General features: G+C 40.7%; 1 protein-coding gene across 5 annotated transcripts in view; it reads right to left on the bottom strand.

Annotated features, from left to right (window-relative positions):
- Positions 1-14203, bottom strand: part of sh3bp2 (SH3-domain binding protein 2) — a 117078-nt gene that overhangs the window by 29961 nt on the left and 72914 nt on the right. For 4 of the 5 annotated variants that reach the window (XM_039750856.1, XM_039750857.1, XM_039750859.1 and 1 more), the window contains one exon: positions 7516-7655. In XM_039750856.1, coding sequence (XP_039606790.1) covers positions 7516-7655 — 140 coding nt within the window. Of the gene's footprint in view, positions 1-7515; positions 7656-7953; positions 8236-14203 lie in introns of those variants that run through there. The other variant, XM_039750855.1, reaches the window with a different exon arrangement.

Genomic DNA, 14203 nt, shown 5'->3' with positions numbered 1-14203 from the left:
CAGCATGAAGCACCTACTACCATGCTTCACTGTTGTAATGGTATCACACAGGTGATGAATGGTTCCTGGTTTCCTCTAGACATCACGCTTAGAACTGAGGCCTAAAAGCTCAGTCTTGGTTTAATCTGACCAAACAGTATGACAGTCCTTTAGGTGTCGCCAATCAGGCTTTTATTTGTCTTCTACTAACGAGAGGCTTCCTTCTTCCCACTCTGTCACAAAGCCCAGATCGGTAGAGTATATCAGTGTTCATTGCCCTTCTGCAAGTTTTCTCCCATCTCCACACAAGTTCTTTTTTACCTTTTGTAATAATGTCCAATCAGTTGAATTAACCACAGGTGGACTCCAAACAAGGTGTAAAAAACATCTCAAAGATGATCAACAGAATGGGATGTCCCTGATTTCAAATGTCATAGCAAAGGATATGAATAAGTGTGTCAATATGATATTTTAGGTTTTTTTTTATTCTTAATAAATTTGGAACAATTTATAAAATCCTGTTTTCAATTTTTCATTCTTAGGTATTGAGCATTGCTTGATGTGAGAAAAACAGTTAATTTAAAGTATTTTAGCATAAGGATATAATATAACAAAAAGTGAAAAACATGATCTGGGATCTGAATATTTTCTGAATGCTCTGTATATATTGTTAGACACTAGGGGTCGCTGTCGCCCCTTAAACCCAACAAACAGACACAGTGAACACATGATAAATCAATAAGAAGATCTTTAATTAATTTTCTTCTTATTATAGTATCCAGACGCACCTCTGCCACCATAAACAGACAAAAACCAATAGTAATAATACAATAAATCCACACAAATCTCTCCTCCACACCTCCCAGCAAGCTCTGTCCTCTACCTCCCAACTCCAGCTCGCTTGCTGGGTGTTCCGTAGTCCTTTATATAGTCCTTCACCCAGAAGTGCTTCCGTTGCCAGCACTTCTAGATCAGATGTAGGAATTGAGGTTTTCTTCAGCCCGGAAGTACTTTGGAGCTTCCGACCCCGTGACTTAGGAGTACTTCTGGGCTATATGGGATATACAAATCCCCAGCTCTTCCTGCAGCATCTCCTGGTGGCACCCACGGTACGCAGCAGGGCTGTGATGCCGAACTACAGATTACATGATGACCTGTGGGAATCTGGGGCACCGCTATGGTGCAGGGAACTTGCCATCTAGAGTTTTGGGGGAGGCAGTGTCCCTCAGTAGTTGCCTTCCCCCATCCTTCTCTTCTTTGGGTGTCTTGGCCGGGTTGAGTCGCCGGCTGTCCACCACATTATACATACATAACATATTTCAATTCAAAACTTAAACATACCTACACATTCAAAGATGTTTCTTTATTATTACTATTTTTTATATTTCAGAATAATTTTGAAAACAACAAAACTGTAAAACAACCAATTCAAAAAATGGCCACACCTGGGAAGAAAACAAATTACAAAACATTGATGTGATGATAAAACAAACTTGTCAATAAATATAAATAATAAAAAAACTGTACATTCAAATGCAAAAGAAGATGAATAATGTAGATACCACAAAAGTTCTGAACACTCCTTAATCAGATGAGCTTGGAGTCGGCAGAGGAACATGTGGCAAGGAAGAATCCAATAAAGGGGCATAGCCTTTGTTATTTTGGATCTCTGTGTATTGTTTTCTTACTGTCATTTTTCCGTCCCTTGTATATTTTGTTACTGTATAATAAATTAGTCATTCCTAATCCTTACAGTGCTAGTGTCTTTTCTGGGGTTGGAGTCTGATTGAATAAGTATTAATTCCCTTCAAGTCAGTAGATACCACATTTGGCAGCCAAAACACCATTGACTTTGTGTGGATAGGTCTCTATCAGTTTTGTACATCTGGACACTGCCAATGCCCCCATCCTTCCTTGTAGAACTAATCAAGGTCTGTCTCATTAAAGTAAGCTAATCAATTCATAGTGGGCACAGAACATACTGATATTTCTGTAATAAAACCAATTCTATAGTCTTGTGTATATATCATCATGTCTGACAAATTTTGCTGTAGTGGGACAATGCCTTATGTAGCTGTTGACTTAAAAATTGACCTGATGAGGTTCATAATTGAGACAGGAAAGAATATTGACTGGTATGACCTGTAAAATCATTTTTACAATTGTTCTTATAAACCACTGAACTAAATGAAACTTTGTTCAGCTTGTTAAATGCTTTCTTCTATCCAAACGTGGCAACATATTTGTCAGATTAAGGCGATGCCACATTACAAGTAGCATGTCAGACTTACTGACTGTAGTCATGGAACTTCGTGCAGCCCCATGTCACATTATTGGCATGTGTAATTTACTGACCTGGTTAGGACTTTCCAGTAGAGGTGCGATTGCTGCATTTTCTGACAGTCAATAGCGTGCTGCCTCATGGAGCCAGTGCTTGTACTTGCATTGTATGAAGGGTTAACAACTATGGCAAGTTCAGTAACTATCTGTGCCATTTTTTTTCTTCTTTGTTTTCTATTTTGTTATGGTGCTTAAATACAGAGTCAGAAAAATAAGCATCTCTTCTGTTTGTGTGGTCTGACGCCTCCATGCAGCCTGACAAAGCCAGTGCTGTACCAACACGGCATGAAAAGTTAACACCTGTGGAGAGTTGAGCAGAAGTCGACCCCTTTTTCTTTTTTTTCTGTTTTAGTATGTAAAATATGCATCAGAAAGATTACCTTCTCATCTGCTGGCCATTTTCAAAATACATGCATTTACCTATTTAATAATCAAAGTAAGATATCTGAAATCTGTGGAAGAAAGCAAAGCAATTGTCGTCTGACAATTGTCACACACGTGCGATTAGGAGACAACTAAAGGACCTAAATCATAGTAATTCCACGCCTGACCAGGGGGTGGCGAGGTGTACTAATTGTCTCTCTCAATCCTTTTCAGACCATTCTTGGGAAATCCAGCCCAGATCCGGCGCCACTGATTATGTCACTTCCTCCGACTGTATTTAAAAAGGCGCCATTTTAAGGCAGCAAGTCAATTCTGTTTTGGACTCAGTCTTGTAAACATCTCTGTTTGTTTCCAAACATTTGCAGCCAGGACATAATATACGGGTGGAAACTCCAAATTTTTATGATGCCTCATCGTGCTTTTTGTGACAGTAGCGTAGTCGGCAGGATGGGGAAAACTCAGAAGAAAACAGGACTGAACCTGAAAAATAAGCAGGTGGGAGAATACCGGGGCCAGGTTTCAGGGTGAGAGGTTCGTTCCGTGGTTCAGCAAGACCCAGTACAGGCTCCGCTCCCTATACAGTTTTCCAGGCCAGTAACAATAGAAAGGGAGAGTGTGTAGAAGACACACAGGAGTAGGCTGATTTCTGTGGGAGAAGCAACAGGAACTTATTATGCTCTCTTGGAGGAGAGAGCTGTCCATCCCACTGGAGCTGAGGTCCCAGATACAAGTGGGGCATCCCTAGACAAGCAGGTGAGGAAAATAAGGACTTAGAACTTCAACCCAGAGAGGTCAACCCGGGGACAAGCTTATGACCTCTGGGAAATGCACCACTCTCCAGATAGCCCAAAAAGTTGTTTGTTTGCTGTTTTTAGAACATCTCCCCAATTATCTCACCCAGCTGGTTTGGGGAGACTTCAGAAACATGGATGAATCAATCAAGCTCGAAACATTCCTGATGTCATTGCAATCTGAGAGAGCAGAATCGTCTTTTAACAGACAACATGGGGGCTATGTGCCACACAATCTACCTCCTCTATACAAACCAGAGCCTGTGTTGACGTCCCCGGATACGTGGGTGCGCAACCTACTCAGGGATAAGGCGGAATGTTAGTAGAGGGGGATGAATGGATTGTGTGCACTTTCAAAACCCCTGTCAGTGCCCCATATGGGAGTAATAATCCTCAACAGATTTAAAGTCGAAGCCCTTTTCAGTTCCGGTAGCAACATCTCCATTGTTGATCACCGATATGTACTGCCGTGACAATTGATAAAAATAAAAACCAGTATAACTTGTATACACGGTGAAGTCAGACACTATAAAACCTCCATTGCTTTATGAGCCAGGGAGAATACCTGAAAAAGTTCCCTGTAGCGGCCCTTTCAGACCCACCTGTTGCCATGATTCTGGGGCGGGACTGGTCTAATAATTAAAGCAGTGTAGTACTGAACACTCAGCCAGCAGAGAGAGATACGGGAAACCAAGAGGGATATGGGGAGGTCCTCGGCCCGCCGCAAGCTGTTACATCATCAGATCGCGCCTCGACGGATCGGGATGATTCCTCACCCCTTGAAGTCAGACCGGACCCTCTCTTAGAAATAAGTTTCCAATTTAGAGAAACACTGGCTTCGTTTAAAAGGAAGCAATGGAATGACGACTCCCTGAAATTTGCCAGGAATACAATAGTGCTCGTCAACAGCCAGTGCACACATCAGCCCATGCCACAGGGACCCCACTTTGTTATAGAAAATTATTTATTATATTGGGTCGCCGAGCATGAGGGGGAGGTACGGAAGTTGTTGTTAATCCCATGAACCTACTGGCGGCAGGTCTGTGAATTAGCACACACCTACCTCCTAGGATGCCATCTGGGCATGAGAAAACATTACAGCGTATTAAGCTCTGATTTTATTGGCCGTGAATTAATGAGGAGCTTTGTCGTTTTTAAATCTCTTACCCAGAGTGTCAATTATGGCAAACTCCTTGCTCCTCTCATTCCTCTTTCCTTGACTGATGTCCCATTTGAGAGAATAGGGGTATAGTGGGTCCCCTGGAGCCCTCAGCCTGAGGACATAAATATATATTAGTCCTTGTTGATTAGATGACCTGATATCCAGAAGTTGTTCCGTTTCACTCAGCTACTTCCAAAGCTATCGTATGGGAACTGGTAGGGGTCTTTGCGTGAGTCGGCACGACTCTCCGAGAATTCCAGCCAGGGGATCATGTCATGGTGTTGGTTCCCACCTCCCATTCTAAGCTGCTAACCCATTGGCAAGGCCCATATGAAGTTAAAGAGAGGAAAGGGCTTGTCAATTATTTGGTGAAACAACCCAATTGTCGAATGAGTGAGCAGATATATCAAGTGAATTTGCTGAAACTGTGGAAGGAAAGGAATCCCGATCCCTACTCCGGGCAGCCCCGCTCACTCTTTGCTCAGACCAGTGTACTTAACTTCGGTTCTGAATTAAACATAAGTCAGAGACGGGAGGTGTAAGCAGTTATATCGTCTGTCCCAGATGGAAGTGGATGAAAAACCCGGAAGGATCTCTCTGATCGCTCACTACATTGTGACAGAACCTAGGGTTATAGTCTGAGAGCACCCCTATCGTCTTCCCGAGGCAAAGAAAGCAGAAGTGGAGCTAGAAATCAAGTGCATGCTGGACTTGGGAGTAATAGAGTAAAGTTACAGCCCCTGGTCCAGTCCTGTAGTCTTGGTTAATATGCCTGACGGAAGTTGGAGGTTCTGCAATGACTTCCGTTGACTTAATTAAGTTTCCCAATTTAATGCTTAACCAATGTCTTGAGTGGACAACCTCCTTGAAAGGCTTGGACAGGCAAATTATTTCACCACACTTGACATGACAAAGGGGTACAGGCAGGTTCTTTTAACGGACTCTGAAAAGGTCAAGACCATGTTCAGCACCCCTAGTGGACACTGGCAGTATCATGTCCTTCCATTCGGGTTACACGGGGCACCTGCGACTTTCCAGCATCTGGTGGATAAAATGCTCTGCCCCCACAACACATATAGTGCTGCCTATCTGGATGACGTCGTCATCTATTCCAACACATGGAAGGAACACCTACAGCATGTCTGAGCAGTATTACGGACACTTGGTGGGGATGGTCTTCAAATCAATCCAAAAAAATGTTTTTTTGGATTAAAAGAAGCCAAACATTTAGGCTACCTGTTGGGCCGCGGTACTGTGAGGCCACAGTGGTCTAAAATAGATGCCATTTTGAAATGGCCCCATCCACGAACCATGCGAAAAGTCCAAGCATTTCTCGGTTTAGCCGGGTATTACCGCCGGTTTGTACCTCGGTTTTCAGAGGGAGCTACACCCTTGAGTGATTTAAAATAAAAGAGGGCCCCTAACATTTTGGTATGAAATGAGATGGTAGAGGCTACATTCAGAGACTTAAAATAGACCCTGACCTCTGCACCAGTTTTGAAAGTGCCTAACTTTTTGCTTTCTTTTATTCTCCAGATAGACGCTTTGGACACAGGCCTAGGTGCAGTGCTGAACCAAAAAATTGATGGTGCTGAGTACCCCATCATGTTCTTGAGTCGGAGACTGCTGGATTGTGAGACCAGGTATGCGGCAGTGGAAAGGGAGGCTCTTGTGATAAAATGGGCGATTACACAGTTGAGGTACTACCTCTTGGGTCGTGAGCTTACACTTATTAGGCACCATTCACCCTTACAGAGAATGGCCCTACACAAGGAGTCGAACCCACGGGTCATCAGGTGGTTTCTTGTCCTCCAACCTTACAAGTTTTCGCTCGTTCCTTGTAAGGGCTCTCTCCACACAAACGCCGATGCTCTCTTTCGCGTTCACGACCTCTCGGTGCAGGACGCCCGACTCAATGGGTCTGGGCTGAGTAGGGGGGGGGAACCTTGTCATACACGTGTGATTAGGAGACAACTAAAGGGCCTGAATAATAGTAATTCCACGCCAGATCAGGGGGCAGCGAGGTGCACTAATTCCTTTCAGATCATTCTCGGGAAATCCCGTCCCGTTCCGGTTCCACCGATGATGTCACTTCCGGTTCTGGCCCTGATGACATCACTTCTTCCGCCTGTATTTAAAAAGACGCCATTTTAAGGCAGCAAGTCAGTTCTGTTTTGGACTCAGATTTGTGAATATCTCTGCTCAATTTATTTCCAAACATTTGCAGCCAGGATATAATATAGGGTTGACTGCCCCAAACCTTTATGATGCCTCATTGTGCTTTTTGTGACACCATGTACAGTTGAAATTAATGGCATGGTTATGAGGTCAGGATCTTAGCAGTTTTTAGCAGCAAGACTAGTTATTTTGCATCTTTGAAAACTTGTTTATAAATCTGATTTTATAATGGCAGCTTGAATTAGAATTAACTATGTGTAGGTAGGCAGTTAAAGAACTGGGTTAAATTATCTTGAGAGACACATTCTTTTTACTCCACTGGATGTGTGCTTTTACAAATTTCCTTACTAACTAGTCCATTTTTGTTCACTGTCTGTTGTTTTAAAAAGGCAAAGTAAAAAAACTGACCTGAGCATTTCACATTAAACCCACTACCAATCTCAGATATTTAAAAATATTTCTTTACACAATGCACTGTTTTCACATGCTTATACATCTCCTGGTAAAATAAATTACTTCACTATGGATCATTTATACAAATAGGAGGATTAATGGAGTTGCAGATCTAAAGGTGCAATATCCTACAAAAATAAAAAATCATAAGCAGCATACTGAGGCATTAAAGTTAATATTGTTACAAAAATTGCCTTCTAATGTACAGTATGAAATGTTATTACTTACATTTTAAAATTTGAATCTGGGTACCGCCCTTCTTGTGGAGGTAGCCTGACATTGTAACCCCTCCTGGCATTGTCAACAAATTTTGAGCTCCGATTGCTTTCATTGGCACTGGCCACAACGTCTCGCCGGTTGCCATTCTTCTATAGAAACAGAACATGGAATTCCATCTGAATCTGTTATAACATTTGCACTAACAATACTAATTTCAAAAAATCATTATGTGGCATAATCAGTTTTTTCAGAATACTAAGGTGTCAGTTAGTAGTTTTTTGTATTTATTGTATTTTAAAAATGTTTCTTGCACTATTAAATGTAATACTTTCTTCTTAAAAGTTCTTGCTGATTTAAAAATATGTAAACATACTTAAGATGAAACATTAATGATAAAATTTACTATTGCAGTTATTTACAAAACAAAGAAAAGGATGCTCAATTTACCTTCTCATTTTCACAACTGCCATTGTTAACAGGAAATGCTTATTCCTCTCCACCATGACTTAATTTCAGGCTGACACAATGAATTTCAAATGATAGTTTACCTACATAATTGCCAATAATTCACCTAATATCATGCAATAAGCAGAAAATCACATTAAGAGACATCTACAGTAAGTACATTCAGCTTCTGAAGTGATGGTTTATGAAGGCAAACCTTTTTCTGGTTATTATCTGGCAGATTCTCAATGTGTCTGTCATTGGGCTTGAAAGACAACCCTAAATTAGTCAAAATTATAGTCATTTAGCTTAACTCTGGGTGGAGCAAAAATTATGAGATTGCCAAGGGAAGTGTATTTAAACCAAGCCCAGCCTCCTGGGACTAAAATAGCATTCATTTCTTCACTCCACTGAACATTCCAGATTACAGGCATGAAATGTTCAGCATCTGGATATACAGCTGAGACAATACAGTATGTGCTTTAATAAGTGAAACAGATTACCTTAAACATTTATTGAAAGTGCAGTGCCACAGAGAAGAAAAATTAAAGTACACAAATGTACCATTAACTTGTACTGATTATGAAACTAAGTATTATAGTCTTTACATACAAGTTGTAAAGCAAAAAATGTAAAATATACTTCCTTATGTTGTTGCTGTTCACTGACAAGTTAGTTAATATTAGAGTTTTAATTATGTATTTTACTTCAATGCAAAAAGAGTGAATGGAGATCAGGTCAGGTCAGGTCAGATTGGGGAGTATGCAATGGTACAGCATGTTGCCACACCCACCACTTGACGAAACAGCTCGGGATCCAGGTAGGTAACTCTCCAGGCACACACAATCCAGTACCACCCTCTGGAAATGACCATCTGCCTGCCACTGCCAGGTGTTATGTGGGCATCCCCTTGGCCTAGTCCTGCTGCTCGAGTCCTCAGCAATGATGAGCCGGATAGCCCTCAGGGAATCATGCCACAAGGCCAAAGTGCCTTAACTGATGCTCCCTCACAGTTCAGGTAATTTGTTTCATTCGGGACTCCATGAGCAAGTGCTCATTCGACACATAGTCAAACCAGTGGAACCCAAGGATTCTCTGAAGAAACACAGTACTGAAGGAGTCCAGTGTTCGTCTCCGATCACTGGATAGCTTCTATGTCTCTTAACCATATATCAAAACTGGAAGCACCAGGATGCTAAAAACATGGACCTTCTTCCCTTTTGCAAAGATATTGGGAGTGCCACATACCCCTTTCCAGCGACCTGCAAAGAAACTCTGCCAATATTTGCATTTGCATTTGTGCTCCATGAAATCGCTTAATGGCAGGATGCGATCAATGGTAGACTTCTTAGGTGTAAAACCAGACTGCTCCAGTCACTGGTAGGTGAGCAAGTGATCATGGTTCCTATTAAGGATGATCCTAGTGAGGACCTTACCCGGCACTGAGAGCAGTGTTATCCCCCAGTGGTTGCCGCAATTCAGGCGGTCACGCTTTCCTTTCTAGATATGGATGACTAATCCTGTTTTACAGTCAGTTGGGATGATACTCGTCTCACAAATGGAAGCAAAGACTGCTTACAATGCCAGGAGGACAGCCTTACTACCAGCCTGGAGAAGTTCACTCTGGATACTACAAATACCTACAGCCTTCCCTACCCTCAGATGGTGCAATCTCGGTGAGACTGGGTGGTTCACAGTTAATTGAAGAGCAGCCTCAAGAACTGTGGACCCAGACATATCTAACGTCCTAGTTGGAGGACCAGCTTTACATAGCTGCTCAAAGTAGCCAGCCCAGCGGGTCACAACTGCAGTGTCATCTGTAAGAACTGTTCCATCAGCTGCCCTGACTGCAACTCTCCGAGGAACAGATTTGGATGTGCGTAATGCTTTGATTCCTCTGTAAGCAGGAATGTGGGAGGTATGATGGTATGTCACTTCCTCACAAATTCCATCGGATACCATCAGAAGGAGCCGAATCGCCGCAGCAACAGCTACTCCCTGAGTATGACAGCTATCAGAGGGATCAGCCAATAAAAGGTATACCCACCTACAAAGATCTGGCCAGTCCCAGGTCTGTGCACCTTACAGAGTACTGCCACTGAAATGTGGATTTTGTAAAGCTCCTCCGACACCAGAGGAAGATGATCATCGTGCCAGAGAGACAAGACGTTCAACGTATCTACCCAGATAAGTCATCTCAAATTGGGACCTAAGAGCTGCTATGAAGCAGGCAACACCTTAGCACCACACCATTTCCAATTCCCAACAGCGCCTGATCCCATTGGCTCTCCAACATTTTTTACTCTTCCGGGGAGGAGACTCCAAAGGGCTTGCCCCCATCCCCTTCATAATGCGAGTAGCATTCCCATGGGTGGCTGCAGCAGAGCTATTCCCACAGAGAGCAGACAGGAATCCAGTCAGTCGTCTCAGAGCTGCATGAAGTTTTTTACGGTGGCTGGAGTGCCAATCCTGCCAACCCCCATGATTTCCCTGCAAGTTGGAAGACCACTTGTAAGACCAGATGAAGTTTATTGTCATACCCAGGGAGGTTGCACAGTAAATCCATATAAGTTCTTCTTTAAAGTTAAATGAACATTTGTCTAATTTTGGATTGTAAAACAAATAGAGTATCCATGTAACATCCCAAAACTCAGTATGCTTCCAAGGAGGTCACCAGATCTAACTAAAAATGAGTTTTATTAAATACATTGTGTGAAGGGACAGCAAAGTGCAAAATAAACAGAACGTTTCAGAGATAATATAAGAAACATCTAACGCTTCTGTTTGATCTCCTAAACCAGGTCTGTTGTTCTTTACTATTCATTGGTTGGCTTTTGCTCTTACCTATGTTCCAAAATTGTTCTCCATGCACTATATACTGTATGTTTTGTTAATTTGCATCTCCTAGTTTTCTACTTCTCTGTAAGCCTCTGGCTTCCTTCTCACTTTCTGTTTCTACTTCTAGCATTTTCTTCCCTAGCCTCACATGCTAGATGTGATAACGACTGCAATGTACAGTCTTAGAGAAGTATAACCTGCTCCTGTCCTGGTCTACACTTTCGCACTGTTATACGAGTGCCCTTGCTTGTTCAAGTTCTGGAGCACATAGCAAATAACCAAGGCATTCCCACCCAATAATGCTGCCCTTCTTCCCATGTAGAACAAATTATTATTGCAGCAATAAATTATGTTTTCTTTCTTCATATAACCAATTGCCACACAATAAGCATTTATAATAAATGTAAAACCAGCTTTAAGCTTAGAACTCCAATTCTTCAAAACTTTTAAGGAACATTGAAAATTTTTCAATTTTTAATCTGTTTAATTATTCTATCCATCCGTCCAGGTTTGTGCCAGTCTCAACAAACATCAAGCCTTGGAACAAGTCCAGGACAGGTCACCAGCTCATTACTTCAGCTGCGCCACCTTGCCCTTACATGTTTAAGTATTTACAGTACAAGTTATTTAAATGATGTTAACAATTTATCTATGAAATGTGTCACACATAAGCGCAAGGGAGGCAATCAATGGGCTTGTTTGGGTGTGATATGCCAAGACAAGGGTTGGCGGGATGCACTAATGCCTTTTTCTCTCTTCCCTGCATAATTCCAGAGCCTGACCTATCAGTGACATTACTTCCAGTTCCGACCCCTTAGACACACCCTTTCTTCCTCAGCAACTACAAAACACCCACTTTTTGTAAGTAACATTTTGTGTGTATGCATTTATTATACATGAAGCCCCTGGTACTTTGGACATTCAAAGTTTTATACTAGAATTAAAACATTACTACCTTCTCTATCCATATTTAAAGCTTTGATATGTTCTGAAGTCTTGTGCTCCTTTCCAATTCCCAACTTCAACAACAACAACTATTAATTTCTTGTATAGCCTAAAATCACACAAGGAATGCCTCAATAGGCTTTAACAGGCCTCGTTTTTGACAGCCTAGCCCGAGCACTGAACATACATCATCTGTTTATTATCTCTGCACCTTATATCGTTTCTTGTTTTCTTTTCAAACAGATCTACTCTCTACTGGGAAAATTACAGTATTTTATAAAAATCTTTCTCTTCTTAATATCATGAATTAAGATGTTTCATTTAGTCATCCTTCTTTTTGCTGGGACACCATTTTCAAAAGCATTTTTTTTCTAAAACTCCCAACCTCTGATGTATTCAGTTCCAATTGTTTCATAAGTTACATACAACCCCTGTTTTACATTTGGAGTTATCCTGGAGTTTGCTGTGTGGCCCTCCAGTATTTGCTGCTTCTAGCTGACCATGTCACCACTCATTTTCTGCTCTGACTTTCTTTCCTTCACTTCTTCCTTACTTTTAATTTCACCGGATGTGTTCTCTTTATGACCTCCTATTAACATACCATCTGTGCTTTTGCTGCCAAAATTATTCTGTTTAATAGGCGAACAGAGTCCATAACCACTCATATTTGACCCTTGGTAGTCCATGTTGTATAACTTTACCCACTAGGTGCTCCAAAGATTAACAAAGCCATTGCTAGATACAGCAACATTTGGTATAAGCCTGCTAAGTGTGGTTAAAAGAACTGTTATGATTATAATCATAATGCCTTGTTCTTAACAAATAGATCTATTTGTTTGTCTGCCTGTCCCAAAACCTTTCTCTCTCTTTACATTTTTTAGTTCTTTCTTTATTTAATTTCTTTTCCTGGGCAGTTGTGGTTTACCATATAGGTTACTTGTGATATTACCTGCTCCCTAAGACAAGCACAGGACTCAATGATTTGGTGGCAAATACTTTAGATGTTTTGTTATTGGTCTCAATTGCTTCTCTCTGACTGCTTTCAAGTTGTTATCAGGATGAAGCTGGGTTATGGTGGGTCCCATTGGAGATTTGGTTTCAGAATATTTTTATATTGGTAGTTAGTTTTGAATTTTCCTCTAGTGAATAAAAAACAATCACATAAAAAAACTAAACTGACTAAAAAATAAATCAATTTGCCAAATGTGATACATTTTAACATTAGTAACTGATGACTTTATCAGTTATTTTAGTAGAAATATAAACAAATTAAAGACATAGAGCCTATTCTAGCACCTTCAAGCAGGAAGAAACCCTGAACAAAACACTAAGTCATAATAAGGCACACTAAAGCCACTCTGTCCAGTAAATACTGCAAGCCTGCTTCCCAAGACAAAACTTACAAGACATTCCTTAGATTCCATTCCACGTAAAAATATAAATGTTCATTAACATAATTTATGATATACAGTAATTAACTCATCTTTGTTGTGTCAGATGACTTCAAGCAATGTAACTCTATTAATCAAACCTACATTTTTAACTTTTTAATTTTCTGAACTATTGCTTTTATCTTTAAAATAAAATGTTAAGAAACAGCTGTAGCCTCCCACCCCTAGGCTTATTAAAAACAGTCCTTGTTAAAACCAGTTTACCACCCCCCACTTCCCAAATAAGTTTGTTTATCATGTATTGCTAACTGTATTCATTAAGTTTACAGTGGCTGACTCGCTATTAGGTACTTTCCTAAAACTGTTTCTTTAACCTATCCTTTAATGCTGCCTGGTTTAGACTCTTCATTTATTTAATGCTGCTTGGTAATGCATGTGAAAAGATGTATGATAGCCTATGAAAATCATATATATATAAAATATATATATAAGAGGGTTAGGGTTAGGGTTAGAAAACAAGCATATCAAATGAGTTTGGTCATAAATAAATTAATCTTGACATGAGAAAAACAGCAAATCAAAGCCATAAGTATTGCTGAAGACAAATCATAATTATTGCTGATCATCAAAATTTGTCAAAGTGATTTTTTTTTGCAGCAAATATGTTGTGTTCGCTAGTAACCATGTTTATTGAATACTTTCCTGGAAACTTGGAATGTGGCCGGTTTTGACAAACTTTTTTCTCAATGATGTTGCTTTGTAAGGCTTGTGATAGCACATAGTAGTAGCACCCAATGTTGGATGGGACAGCTTCCCCCAATTAAATTCCCCCAACTAAAAAATGGTGAAAAATTTCAAATAGATTTAAACACAAATCATGCACGCAGAAGGAAAATGGAAATGCACTGGTGTATTTATTTCTCAAAGGCAATGTCTTTTTGTATGGACCTGTTTGTGACCTGTATGTAATATGTGTGCTTAACCCTTTAATAATATTACCTAGAGTACTTTGCAGTTGACACCAGCAGAAAGGAGTAAAGAATCCATGTGCTTTAGTGTTGCACTAATTGTTAGCAGCT

The sequence above is a fragment of the Polypterus senegalus genome, chromosome 4, assembly GCF_016835505.1.
Source record: "Polypterus senegalus isolate Bchr_013 chromosome 4, ASM1683550v1, whole genome shotgun sequence".
NCBI classification, from domain to species: Eukaryota; Metazoa; Chordata; class Cladistia; order Polypteriformes; family Polypteridae; genus Polypterus; species Polypterus senegalus.
Note: the sequence above shows the minus strand (reverse complement) of the source record. Positions and strands in the feature narration are given on the sequence as shown.